Raw genomic sequence first — 14,466 nt, forward strand, 5'->3', positions numbered from 1 at the left:
CTTATTAAATATCAAAATGTGTCTATATTAAATATTTATCAGAATAGTTTTATTTTTTAAATCGTAAAAAGTAATAAAACGTATCTTAAAACGTTTATGCCAACACGGAATGAAATGATGTGCATACACGGAAGGATTTCGTGAACGTACACAACAGAGGAAATGGAAAGAATTGATTGAAGTAGTACATTTTGATTGGAAATGTTGTGCATTCAACCTTTTATTTTAGATTTTTACATTAAGCATGAATTAATATTCAAAGTTATTAAGGAATACACATTGAAAATGTCATAGATAATCTATTTTATACAAAGACGGAAGAAAATCTCCCAGAACTTTAGAAGGAGCGTGGAAATGTCGACACAAGAAAGTGCTGAGATGACACAAACCAAAGATACCGAGTCTAGGGAAGACACACCAAGATGCCTGTCGGGACAAACGGAAAGTTATTCCTCCAGAGATTTAACCCAAGATGAGCTGGATAAATTGAAAACTGAGCGAGTTCTTGTGTCTGAGTTCAAACAATTAAAACTGGAGAAAGAAGCTCAAAAAAACTGGGATTTGTTTTACAAAAGAAACACCACCAATTTCTTCAAGGACAGACACTGGACAACCAGGGAATTTGAAGAACTCAAAGCGTGTCGTGAGGTGAGATGGCTTTAATGCATTAACTAAACAGACTTCTTGTGTGTCCATTTTTTTCTGTATTCAAAAAATGTATTGTATTCTACTTTAACACATGGAACTGTCTATCAAAGTCATTTTTGTTAATCTTTTAAAGCTTTGTGTCCTTTATTATCTATTAATTGTTTGATTTATTATTTTTACAGCATTTTTTTTTTATAAATACTAAAATGTAATAATTATTCACACATTTATTTCCCCCTAAATACTATATTTAAGGTCTCAGCTGACTAAACAGGTACATGTATTGAGCTATTGTTGTCTAACCAGGTATTTGTGTGCTTTGCTTTACAGTTTGAGTCTCAGAAGTTGGTTCTTTTGGAAGCTGGCTGTGGTGTGGGAAACTGCCTCTTTCCTTTACTGGAGGACGACCTCAACATATTTGTTTACGCCTGTGACTTCTCTCCACGAGCTGTTGAGTTTGTAAAAGTGAGGCATTTTTTACAACAACTTTGTTTTTATTTAAATGTCTTTATAAGCCATGTCTTTGTATTTTTTGTAATTAGGGACATTTTTTAGATTTTCTTTATTGAGTACAAATCACAAATTGTCACTAAAGGTGATGTAATTTTGTCTTTTTGGTTAAGGTACAAAATCACTTTAGAGCACCACTTTATTTTCTTCAAATCAAATAACTTTCTTGACAGTTTTATTACAACTGAAAACAAAGAAACCTTTATTAAAATTTAGTTGAAAGTGGAGTTACTTCCATCAGAATTGTCAGAGAGGCTAGTACAGATTCTTGTTGAGTTGCAGAATATTATGACCGAGACGAGTAGTTTGAATTTAGAATCATTCAAAAGAATATTTTAGACATTTCCTGTGTCACATCTGTGGGAAGGTATTGGGATGTAAAGAGTTTTCCCTTTTTGTGAACACTTAAATGGGCTCCACTTTAAAAAGTCCAGGTATCACAGTTTTAAAACAACTTCCCGTCACATAAGCACAACAAAGCTTTTGTTTTATTTTTTTCATTAATATATTATTTGAGTATTTAATACATTTTGCTGTTTTCAAGCTAGATCATAAACAAAAAAACATATGAACGTTGTTTAATAGAAAAATTAAACTACAGCAAGTGTATGCTATAAATAACACTTTGTTGTTGTTTTGTTTCACAGCAAAACCCTCTTTACTGCCCTGAGCGCTGCTGTGCCTTCCAGTGTGATTTAACCAAAGAGGATCTGTCCGACAATGTTCCGGAGGGAAGCGTGGATGTGGTCACTCTTATCTTCGTCCTGTCGGCAGTTCATCCAGAGAAGATGAAGATGGCTTTGGAGAACATTAACAAGGTGACAGCAAAGAGAAAATAATGGAAAGATTCATTTTTCTATTGTTTTAAAAATGAGATGTGTCAGGTGATGTTGAACAATAAAAAATAGGGCATGATCACTTACAGATTTTGTTTTCCAATTTAGACTAAGAAGCAATCTGGCTATAATTTTCACTCATTCTGTTGTTCATTACTGATCCCCAGTTATGGAATATATTCCTTCAGAGCTGCTCAAGAGTTAAAAAATTGTTAACATCAACCAAAGACTTACCTTTTTAGAATAAATTTTAATACTCAGTAATTGGTTGGTGTCATGTTATTTTCTTTCACTTGTTTTATTTTTAAAAGATTACCTGGCACTTAATTTTTTTACTGCCCTTTTGAAATAGCTTTTATTCTGTTGTTTTTATTTTTTTCATAATTTGCTTAATTCCTTTTTGTTCAAAAAATGTTTTTCTTTATTGTGAAACAATTTGTCAGCCTAATGCCGTTCATTAGCTGACTTCAGACAGGTATGTTTACAAGCTTTCATGAGCAGGTGACCCTGCTGATGTGGGATTATTTTGGTTCTTTGAAATGTAAAATATTTAAAGTTAAGCCAAAAAAATGTTTATTTTATAACTATGGTCCCAGATAAAATCAGAAAGGGAGTCCAATCATTTTCCTTTGTCATGTTGCTAGTCTCTGGTTTATGTAGATTTTTCATTTTCAGATAATGTTTTTACTCCTTTTACTCTATTTTTAATACTCTAATTAATCTATTTTTCCTTTTTAAAGACAGTTTTAATTTCTTAATAAAATTGTATAGACCTTCAGGTGATCCCCGGACAACTGACTGAAACCTTTGTATGTTATTTGCATGTGGAATAAAGGTTTTGAAGCCTGGCGGCATCGTGTTGTTCAGGGACTACGGCCTGAATGACCACGCCATGCTCCGGTTTAAAGCTGGCAGCAAACTCGGGGAAAACTTCTACGTCCGTCAGGATGGAACCCGGTCCTACTTCTTCTCAAAAGGTGAGCCGTTTCATGTTTCCAATAGATACGTGTTTGGCAATTTTTTTGTTGATGATTTGTGAAGTTGGTTTGTGGTAAGAATGCACTGAAATTAAATAGCAAAGCATGAATAAAATACAGTATTCTTGTACTGTATGGAGAATTTAGAACTTTTCTGTTTGAAAATTCCTTTTTGGCGTTCACACCTTTTTGTCTTGTTGCCTCATTTTGACATTTCTTCTCTGAATCTGTTTTCAGAGCGTCTGGCTCAGCTCTTTGAGGAGGCTGGCTTCGTTTCTGTTGTCAACGACTACGTCCTGAGAGAGACGGTCAACAAGAAAGAAGGGATTTGTGTTCAGCGAGTCTTTCTGCAGAGTAAATTCACCAAACCCACAGTGACTCAGCCTTCCTGAAGTTTCTAGGCTTTTTTATATTTGTTTTATTCAGTAGAATTGTTCAAAACTGAAATGTCATCTCACACATGAAAGGAAAAAAAATCATGAAACTTGGCTGCACAACAATAAAAGAAAATATTTTTAAGGGGTTTGCTTTAGGTTCTGTGAAAAAGGAGAAAATATGCTCATTTTTTAGCAGTTTAGAAGATTGTCTTTTTTTCTGTAAACCTTAAAATTATAAATATTAAAATGCCTTTTTCTAACATCTGAGAGTTTAAAGTATTCTGTTTTTCTCCATAGAATCTCTCTTTTGTAGACAAATATTGAAACAATTATACCAAAAATGGCTATTGATTTCTTCAACTAAGTTCAAGTGAATTTTTATTGATTTTATTAGTTTTAATCTTCAGTATTTGGCTCATACAAACGCAGCCAGGAAAAAAGTTTTAGAACTCTCCAATGTTTTCATTTCTTTTTTGGAAACTATTCAGTGTGCTGCCTTGTTGCACTCTGAAAGTGGAAAAGAAATAAAGATGTGATCAGGCCTAAATGTTCATTAAACTTTCCATTCATCAAAGTATCTTGTGTAACCAGGTACTTTGCCAGCTCAGCGACTGTGCTGGCTGCTCCATGTTTACAAGATTAGTTCTTTTGTCTTCTGGTTGTTCTTTCTATTTTGTCGTAATCATGCAGAATGATCTCCAGACAAACTCAAAACAGAAAGGATTGGATGGTACTTCCCAGTAAATGTCAGTTCTTGGAGTTTACCACTATGGTAATTGCAGAATTCTGCGATAGCTTTGTTTGCTTTTTTATCTTTACTTATTTAAAAAAAATTGAGATATTTCAAAAATTAGAGAAAAAAAATAATAAAAAAAGATCAATTCTATCCCACAAGTATCCAAAAACCCAATTACAGATTTATCCGCAGGTCGCCATTTTCAACACTAAAATGTGTCTGGATTCTGGATGTGAGTTGAATCAGTTCGTCAGATCCAACCCTTTGCAGTGTGTTGATGTGCACCGTCAGGAGGTTTTCCAGCAGGGTCAGTCTGTCCGTGGTCCTGCTTTCTTTGAGCATGAAGTTCCTCGGTCGGTACATAGCACATTGCCAAATATCCAGCAGGAGATCCACTAGCTTCCATCCAGGGGGCTTCTGCTATTTTTGAAGCTCATAGAGAGAGGTCTACCACCAAACTCTGTCAGATATCCACTCAAAACCATACCTGAACTCTCAGCTCCTCCAAGAAGGGCAGGACAACAGAACAGTGCCTCAGACGGGACACGTCCTTCCAAATTCTGCTTTGTTGATCTAGGATATTTTCCGGTGCCTAAGTCTAAAATCCATCTTCCATACCACATGTGGAGACAGATTCCCATTCAGACTCTTCCTTATCTCTGAGGCATCCTCTCTGGGAAATAGTCTCCCTCAGACTGCCTCAACTGTGGGAACTTTAGTTTCCAAAGTTGATACAATTCTGTACCAGCGATTGGACTTCATGAGGTATCATGTAGAACCTTGAAACAGAAACCTATATCCTGGTTTGCTCTCCTCACAAAGGCAAACCATTGTAGTGTTTGTTCAGAATGCCTCTGGACACTAACCCTGGATGTAGCAAAACAATCCCATACTATCACACTTCCTCTACCATGTTTGAAGCCATCCTTTCACATTTTTTAGCATCCAAAAATTCAGAATTGTGACTTCAGATTTGGATTAATGGGTCAGAACATCTTCCAGTTAGTGTTTCCTGGCTCTTTGTTCTTATTCAGACGTCTCGCCTTTCTTACTGCTATTCATCACATCACTCCTTCAGCTGGAAGTCTTCTCTTCACAGTTAAAACTAACACTTGGTTGCCATGACTACAATGCAGCCGTGCTTGAAGCTGTTGTCCTGCCAGCCGCCTATCATGCAGGTGGTAACGTTCCGAAACATGTCCTGTAATTCAGTCGTGGTTGTGGGTCTGTTAGACCTCCTTCCTGTTAGTTTCCGAGAGGCTTTTGATGCTAGCAGAAACTATTCTCACTGACACGTTGACTTTCTTTGTGAGAAAGACCTGCACCCTTTAGTGTTACGTTGGTCTGCTTCTCTCTTCTGTTATTATTCACCTTTTTCCTGTTGTTATTGAAACAACACATTACTGTCAGGAGTGCAAAGCTAAAGCTCCTGATGGTATCACAGTGTTCCAGCACTGCTTTTACACAAACAGAAGGTTGTAAGAAATCAAAAATAGTTTCTGCGAACATGACTTCAAGTTTGCACAGAAACCGCTTTAAATATGTTATTTTGCATTTCACCCAAAAATGCCTTTTTACCAAAATTCATCAGTTTTACTTAACTCTACTTTTCTTTTTTAAACCTCCACAATTTGTAAGTTGCTTATATAGCATTTAAGTTGTTCATTAGACTTTAACTGAAAAAAAAAATATCAATAATTAAAGTGTTGTTGAAATTTTGTTTTTTTTAGAGGATTACCTTCTTGAATAATAGGTTTTTTTTATTTTTTTAAGACTCCAAGAACCATTTTTTTAAAAATAAGGAACTCTTTATTTTTTTTTTGTATGTTAGGTATTTTTGTTTTTTGTCATCTATATGTATTGTTTTTTTTTTTAACACATTAGGAAAACACTAAAAAAAACACACACAATGGTTACATATACAAAGATAAAATTCATGTGGAAGGAGTTGTATTGAAACAATACAGCAAAAAAAGAAAGAATAAAAAACAGAATTAAGCAAGATATAACCTATAAGATATAACTTTTAAGTTTTGTTATTTGGCTTGGATAACAAACTTACTTTTATGCATAAAGTGTAAAAATCCGTCATGCATCAAATCCATCCAACTTCATGTTGCTGCGACTCCCAAGATTTTGCAATATTTAGAGTTTTTTGTTTAATTTCTAACTTACAAGCCCTTTTTGGAACTAAAATCACTGATTTTGTAAAATAATGCTTGTGTACAAATTTTAAATAACTGAAATTGAAAATGTTTCCAAAATTGTGTAAAACTTTGTTTATATCAACAATTCCCACATCCTCTGGCATTGCTTTACATTTGTGAACTCTGTTCAAACTATTATTAATCGTTCTCTAAATGTGATGTGTTGTTTGCTTTCTGACTGAGTTTTGCATTTTCTGCAAAACGGCCAAACAATTATGGAAGATAAACTATTTTTAAAGAAAACTTTAAATTACACACATTAGTGTTAAATAATTTTACTAACATGTATGTTTTTTTTTAATTCCAATTATTTAAATTTTCAACCAAAAACCCTTTGACGCTTCCAGACATCCTCTAATTAAGACTTTTTAAATTCCTCTGTAATTAGGCTTAATGGGTCAAACAAATAATAAATACATGTATTTCTTCAAAGACATGTTTTGTTATTTCCTTAACACGAATGTGTCGTTTTCACCGTCAAGCTGCTTGCGCTTCAAAAAACATTGAAGCAGAAGATCAAAGTGTTTCCTGTTTACTAGTTTGGTCGACAGTCAGAGCTTCTTGTTTAAGATTGCGTTTAGGAAAGTTTTCATCTTCTATGATAGGATTGTTAGCATTTGTTTTGTTAGATAATTAAATATTAAAATAATTGAGCTTTTCACTTCTTGTCCACATTTTTATGGGGTTTTCGTTTTTGCTTCTGGCTATTTAGCAGATAAAATCACTTTTTGCATTGATCCACAAGAAGATGAAACCAAACGATAACACAGTGCTGCAGACAAATTGTGTTCTTCACCTTCTGTCATCAAAACAGCTAAACAACATACCTGTAGATGGTATTTGATGCACTCAATCTTTCTTTTTTTTCTTTTTTTGCTAAAGCTAATCAAAAGTCCAAATTGCAGGGTATGAATTAAAAAGATGCAATCAGTAAAACCCCTGAAGTAAATTCCCTTTTAAATCATGGCAATTTCTTGAAAATTGTTTGTCAAAATGAACCAATGACTTGTTTATAGCATAATCTGATGTAGATGGTTATTATTTTGAAGTTATCACGCCAAAAAGAAGCAAAGGGCCTCAAACACAATCCCAGAATTCAGCTACTACAAGTTTAAAATCACTTTATTTTGAATACAGCATGTCTGTTCTCAATACATTTTCTTAATTAACACACATTTTTATGCACAAAAAAACTGCATCTTAAGAAAGCAAAAAGACCCTAGTTTCATGAAAAATTGTCTTATTTTCTCACAAGAAGATTATTCTTATCAAGAAGGTTTTTAATAGAAAAATAATCTAACAAGAATTTCTGTCTACAAATAAGAATTCTTGGTGAGACCATTTTTTCTCACCTGAATGGAAGATTTTTTTAGCTTATTTAAAGAAAATCTGCTAATGGGGTAATAATTTTCTGACTAATTTCTAAGGGGCTTTTTTGCATAATAGAGTAAACTGCAAAACAAGCTTAAAGCTTAAAACAATAATCGTAAAAAGAAAATTACTAAAAAGTTGTAAAATTTTCTGTTCATGTAGAAGTCATTTTTACTTAGCAAGAAATCTTATAAGACATAAAAATCTTGAAGAAAGCATTCAAAAGGGAAAAAAATAAACAAAAACAATCAAAAAAGATGTTCAGTTGAATTAATTAAAATTTAATGTTGCATTGCCCAATAATAAGTATTTGTCTGCTAGTTTTTAGAGAATATTTTGGATCTAATTGTAGTTCATTGTGATTAAAGTGACAAAAAACAAGTGGAAATTACTAATTTTAGAACAAAAGGAGAATCTTAGAACAAGTTGGCCCATCTTAATAAATCTTCATAAAACCTAAAAGTATGGAGCTAATAGTATTTTTCATATTTCTAGATCCTAGCTTTTAATGAGACAAAATAAAAATTGTCAACAGTGCTGATTTTGAGAAAAACTTGGGAAGGTTTAGAGCAACTTCAACCTGATAAAATATCTTGAATATTTAAAAACAAGGTTTTCAATCAAAATAATTTGTATAACATAAGGTGCAAAAGTAAATACAAAAATGAGCAAATAGACACATGATCTACAGCTAATCATCTAAGCAACATTTGCACTTTTCAACCAAAACATTTTAAATTCTTACAAAAGTCGATTCAAATTGAACAAATCTGGATTTCTGCATCTTGGTTCCTCCTCTTTCGACAAAAGTATCTATTGAAGTGATTTGTCTGCAAACCAAAACACAGGAAAGTGTTAGCATCTGTTGTGTGAGGTGAGTTCTTCCCTTAAACATGTCAAATGCATAAACATTCAAATCTATAGTTAGTAAGTCATTTGTTAACTCAGCTTCTTACCTGTGACCTCCACTGTAATGAAGTGTCCCATCTCGATCTGTCCACTGCAATCAGCCTTGCACTGATATCTCCCAGAATCCCCCTCTGTCACACTGAGAATGTCAGTGATCACCGTCCTTGCCCTCCTGTTCACGCCGATGATTTTTTCACTGACAGTGGTGAGGTAAAGCAGGGGGTCTGTCAGCTCTGTCGGCTCTGTCAGCTCAGTGTTCCGGTCAGCCACGTGCCACGCAGCATGCAGGTCATTACAAGCCAAAAAGTTAAATTCCGTCAAACAAGACAGTTTAACTGTTGAACCTCTCTCTGCTTTGATGATTTTCGAAGGATACTTAACCTCTATGTTATCTGAAAGATAAGAAGAAACAGCAAAGTTTGTCAGGTTTGAGACTCCATCTTTGACAAGAGACTGCAAACAATTAAGATTAAGGTAAAAAAAAAAAAGTCACTCTACATTGTTTTTCAACCCTGTACTATCCTGATTATTTTGTATTTTCTTACTTAGCATTTACGATTAAAACAGGCTTCTCCACATGAAAGTGACCATGGGTTAGGTATCAAAGAAATGTCAAGTCCCACTCTAACTATACTTTCATCTATTTTAAAATTGTTCCCAGTGGTCTTTTAATAAGGATTATGTCCTTTTTACCCAAACTCAAAAAGCCCGTGTCTTTTTTTAAAGACATATTTTCTTCAGTGCAGCAGGAATTTTGAGGTTGTGATGCAAAAGTAACCCTTTATTGAGATCTGTTGAGACATGATTTCCCATCTTAGCATGTCTCCCCCTGTTCAGTCAAAGGAGAAGCAAATCCAAGAGGTTAAATCATCCAAGTTTATCTGGAGATGGAGAAGGTGTGGAGATAATTTTCTCTGCAGCCATTCCACATGGCCTGCCTCACCCGCATGGTCTGACTCACTGCTGGGCTGCAGGGGGGTGTCATCAACACACTTACGATAGGAGGCTTTCACCCCAACATCCTAACTTCTGACCAAGCTTAAGTCCCCTGTCATTTCAGACGTTCCACGTTAAGATCTGCAGCTCCAGTAATGGTAACAGTCCTGTTCCCCAGCCCCACCCCTCTGACTGGATTTTCACATTTCACCTGTGGGTGGAGTCAGACTCCAACTTCCTCTCTGGTTATCCTTTAACAACCTAATTAGAACTCCTTCTAAGGTCAAAATCGACCTGCCCTATTTTTTTTAATCGTTATCTTGTTATAACGAGATAATGATGAAGCTCTCTCTTTCTCCAGCACACAGATGCTGAGACTTTACTTGATTTAAGCCTCTTCATTTTGTGGTTAACAAAAATAATAGAGGAAAACGTTGTTTTTAGTCTATTTTTATTAATTTATCAGTGGATCTATGCTCTTCAAACTCCTTAATTCTATCTCCTGCACCAACACCATCCCCTTTATTTCTCTAAAACTCCCGAACAAACAGGTTGATGACAAAACTCGGCTCTGACAAGCGTCTCTGCCTGGTGCATTGACTGAAATCTGCTGCAAAACAGGGTTGTCCACTGATCCCACCCAGATTGGGTCCTTAGGTCAAGACCCTTGATGCTGCTGCCTAGCTGGGTCCCTGTACCCCTCAATTACAGGGTTGTGTCAGGAAGGGCATCCGGCGTAAAAACTCTGCCAAATCACTGATGCGAAACAGTGGGTGCTGTTACGCTGTGGCGACCCCGAAAGGGATAAGCCGAAAATGAAAGAAGAAGACACTCAGTATTTACCTTCATGAATGGATCAAACTACATTTCCCATCCATCCTGTTTTTGCTATTTTCTAAATTTCATGACAGAGTTTTTAAAACAGAACAATGAACCCAGAAAGTGTTTGCATTATATGTCATCAGGAGAAAAAACAGCAGAGCAAATTCAGGATTAATTAGTTAAATAACATTTATGATGACTTAGATCAAAATGCTGCAGGTTGGTAATAAGATCAGAAAACCTACAAAAATGAGCTTTGTATGTTACACAATTGATATCAGTATAAAGCAGTAGCAACTGTTCAAAACTCTAGTCAGCTGCAGACATCAAAGTCTGGACTATGACATCATCACACAGTGACATCATCACACAGTGACATCATCACACATTGATTTCAACACACAGTGACATCATCACACAGTGACATCATCACACAGTGACATCATTTGACATCAGTAGGACGTGTGTGTCACTGACATTTTAGCCTGAATGATGTCATATGACATCATTAAATCTTCTCTATTTTTTCCTATCCAGCATCTTCCAGGAGATCCGAGTTAGTCTTCACAGACACCCAGCAAGACGAGCACAAGAACACAAGCGCCACACATTCCTGGAACAACAAAAAGTTTTCTCAGAATGTCACACGTTGAAGAATTTCAAGAGGTGGATGTTTCCACTGAAGAACTGAAACAAATCACAGAGAGACTTATGGAGCAAAACGACGCTTTGAACAAACATGTTGAGAACATGTGCAAGAAATTGCAAAAAAGGAAAGACTTGGATGCTTCATACAAAGACCTGAAAAAATCACGGAAAGCTGCTATCGAGGAAAACAAAAGACTGGTGAGGCAGGTGGAGAGTCTAAGAGTGGACGTCGAAAAGCAGACCCACGTGGAACAAATGTGTGAAGAGGAGAGGATAAAAACCTCTCAGGTCTCTGAAAGTAACCAGGACCTGAGGACAGTAATTGAAGCACTTCAGTCCAAACTTCAGCAACTGAAAGAAATGAAAAAAGACATTTCTGGCTTCAAGTCTGAACAAAACATTCTGGAACAAGAGAAGCGAGCTCTGCAATCTCAACAGAAGAAACTCCAGAAAAAGATTGACCGCAAAGCACACCTGGAACCGGATTTGAAAAAAGAATTTGATGAATTCCAGGCTTTGACACAACAAACTGAGGAACTAAGGCAAAGCCTTCTGGAGTTGCAAAACCAAAATGAGGAACAGAAGAGGATGGAAGAGAACTATCCTTCAATGACACAAGAACGGTTACAACTCACAGAACTGAAAGCTCAACTGGAAAAAGAGATTTCTGATCAGAGACAGCAGAAGGAGGAAACACGTCAGCTGATTGTTCGACGTGAGGAGGAAAAGAGACAACTGGAATTGCTTCAAGAACAAACAAACGTTCTCACAGCAGAAAGAAACACTTTGACAGAAGAACTGCAACACCGAGAAGCTCTGGAGTCTGAATGTAAGGAGATACAAGCAGAAACCAACGACTTGGTGATACAATTTTTCAACCTTAAACTGGATGTTGTGGAGCTGAAAGGCAGGATTTCAGAGTTTGAAGATGTGGAAGAAAAACTCAATGTTGCAAAGGAGGAAAATTTGAAGGCACAGAATCAAATAGACCTTTTCTGCAATGAAATTAAAGACCTGCAGGTTCAGATGCAGGCTCCACAACAGGCAGTTGCTGCTCTAGAGTCAGAAACGAAAGATCTCCAGAAGAAAAATATGGAACTTAAAGAGGTTCAAGCTGAATATCAGAGAATCTCTGAAGAAAAGTCCAGACTGGAAGACAAGAAGAAGCAGCTTCAGGAGGAGGTTTCTCATCTGAAACAGCAGCAAGAGGAAGTTTGTGAACTGGCTAGCCAATTTAACAACGTACTGGATAAACTAGGACCCCTTCGAGAGGAAACAAAGGACCTCAAAGAAGAAAAAGAAATGCTGACTGATCTTCTGAAACAGCGGCAAATTCTGGAGACCGACTATGAGGAGATAAAAGCAGAAACTGACCATGTTGCAGAAGAAAACTTCAACCTTCACGTTGAAGTTGACGATCTGCAGAAGAAGCTTTCAAATTTTAAAGATGTGGAGGACAGAGTTTTAAAAGCAAAGGAGAAAAATTTGAATGCAAAGAAAGAACAGGAGCTTCTCCAGAAGCTAGTTGAAGACCTGCAGGTTCAGATACAAGCTCCACAACAGGAAGTCGCTGCTCTAGAGACAGAAATCAAAGATCTCCAGGAGAAAAATAAGGAACTTAAAGAGGTTCAAGCTGAATATCAGAGAATCTCTGAAGAAAAGTCCAGACTGGAAGATAAGAAGAAGCTGCTTCAGGAGGAGGTTTCTCATCTGAAACAGCAGCAAGAGAAAGTTTGTGAACTGGCTAGCCAATTTAACAACATACTGGATAAACTAGGACCCCTTCGAGAGGAAACTAAGGACCTCAAAGATGAAAAAGAAATGCTGACTGATCTTCTGAAACAGCGGCAGCTTCTGGAGACTGACTATGAGGAGATAAAAGCAGAAACTGACCATGTTGCAGAAGAAAACTTCAACCTTCGTGTTGAAGTTGATAATCTGCAGAAGAAGCTGCATGCCTTGGATGATGTGAAGGACAGAGTTTTAAAAGCGAAGGAGGAAAATTTAAATGAAAAACATGAGCATGACCTTCTCCAAAAGGAACTCGAAGACCTGCAGGTTGAGCTGACAGGAAGAAGAGACGAATGAAAACGAGAGGGACAGATTTGACCTGGAAGACCTGAAAAGCAAACTGGAAATGAAGGTTTCAGATTTGAGCCTGAACCAGAACAAAGATCCAGGGTTTTCCTCCAACACGCAAACTAATGTTTAGAAAAGGGACAAATGGGTAATTGGAGGGTGGGGCTGATTTTACAGCATTAGCGTTACTTAAAATGTTTTTTTGAGTTGTTTTAGTTGTTAGTTGTTGTTTTATGCTTTATTAGTTGTTATCAAATGTTATTTATGGTAGTAGTTGTTGCTATCTTGCCTTTAGATTTAGTCATGTTTATTGTATTAGAACTTGAGTAGGAAGAAAAAAAAACAGTAAACAGATTGTTGGTGGGATATGGAAATTCTTCTTTTTTTTAATTTATTTTAATCAACCTGTTTTGGCTTTGTAATTCCTGTGCTATCCCGGGATATAGGGAACATGTGTGTGAGTGTTAGTGTATGTGGGGGTGCGGAGGGTTATAGCGTAACCCCCATGAAGTCTCCTCTTCCCTAACAAGAAACTTCACTTGTTAGGGAAGAGACCTCACGGGGGTATGCGACTCTTAAATGCCCCGCCGCCGCCACACACACACGCAAACCCATCCCATCTCCCAGTGTAGCACTAGAGCAAATTAGTCTAAATCAGATCCGATGTATAAAAAAACAAATTAAAAAAAAAGGCGACACACTAATTAGTTTGTTTGTGTGGGCTTCCTCTGAGCACTTCAGTTCCCCCCACCAAACCAAAATTTAGAATTATTTTTTAGTGATTATTATTAGTAGTAGTATTAGTTTAGATTCTGGTAGGACACAATGAATGCAGACGCTTTAATACTGTTGAGTAGGAATTAAACAGAAAAAAGAGAAAAAGAAATGGGGTTAAAAATGGGAAATTGGGAAATTATTATTATTATTATTGTTATTATTGTTTTTATTTTATTGAACTTTTGTTGGCTTCTAAATCCTTGTGCTATCCTGGGATATAGGGAACATGTGTGTGTTTGTGTATATTGGGGGTGGGGGGTCATAGCGTACCCCATGAAGTCTCCTCACTAACAAGAAACGTCACTTGTTAGTGAGTTAACCTCAGGGGGGCATGCATTTCTTAACCCCCCCCGCCACACACACACACACACGCGCGCACACAAACCCACCTCATCTCCCAGCGTAGCACAAGAGCAAATTTGTCTAAATCTGAAAAAAAAGGGCGACACACTAATCAGTGTGTTTGTGTGGGTTTTCTCTGAGCACTTCAGTTCCCCCCACCCAACCAAAATTGAGAATTATTATTAGTTAAATTAGTGAATTCGGAAAAAAGTGTTGCAATTCTTTACAAGCTGGTATGAAACAAAAAAAATCCGATGCTGTAATACTATAGAGTGAAAATAAAAATGAAAT

At 36.4% G+C, this 14,466-nt stretch overlaps 2 protein-coding genes across 2 annotated transcripts; both read left to right on the plus strand.

Moving 5' to 3' along the window:
* The first annotated feature begins 89 nt into the window (after positions 1-89).
* On the plus strand, positions 90-4,751 carry mettl6 (methyltransferase like 6). The gene is made up of 5 exons (XM_024258568.2): positions 90-648; positions 979-1,113; positions 1,806-1,976; positions 2,830-2,971; positions 3,209-4,751. The coding sequence occupies exons 1-5, from the start codon at positions 355-357 to the stop codon at positions 3,361-3,363; spliced, it is 897 nt and encodes a 298-aa protein (XP_024114336.1). The 5' UTR covers positions 90-354; the 3' UTR covers positions 3,364-4,751.
* Positions 4,752-10,500: 5,749 nt separating this feature from the next.
* LOC112136512 (early endosome antigen 1-like) lies at positions 10,501-13,408 on the plus strand. The gene has a single exon (XM_024258239.2). It carries the CDS (start codon positions 10,969-10,971, stop codon positions 13,063-13,065), a length of 2,097 nt encoding a protein of 698 aa, XP_024114007.1. The 5' UTR covers positions 10,501-10,968; the 3' UTR covers positions 13,066-13,408.
* Positions 13,409-14,466: the final 1,058 nt, after the last annotated feature.

The sequence above is a fragment of the Oryzias melastigma genome, linkage group LG16 (assembly GCF_002922805.2).
Source record: "Oryzias melastigma strain HK-1 linkage group LG16, ASM292280v2, whole genome shotgun sequence".
Taxonomy (NCBI): Eukaryota; Metazoa; Chordata; class Actinopteri; order Beloniformes; family Adrianichthyidae; genus Oryzias; species Oryzias melastigma.

Bases quoted from the DNA above. Each gene is read 5' to 3' on its own strand.
- LOC112136512 (XM_024258239.2), top strand. From the start codon at position 10,969: ATGTCACACGTTGAAGAATTTCAAGAGGTGGATGTTTCCACTGAAGAA.
- mettl6 (XM_024258568.2), top strand. From the start codon at position 355: ATGTCGACACAAGAAAGTGCTGAGATGACACAAACCAAAGATACCGAG. The intron at 1,114-1,805 runs GTGAGGCATTTT...TTTGTTTCACAG, and splicing joins GAGCTGTTGAGTTTGTAAAA to CAAAACCCTCTTTACTGCCC. The intron at 2,972-3,208 runs GTGAGCCGTTTC...ATCTGTTTTCAG, and splicing joins GTCCTACTTCTTCTCAAAAG to AGCGTCTGGCTCAGCTCTTT.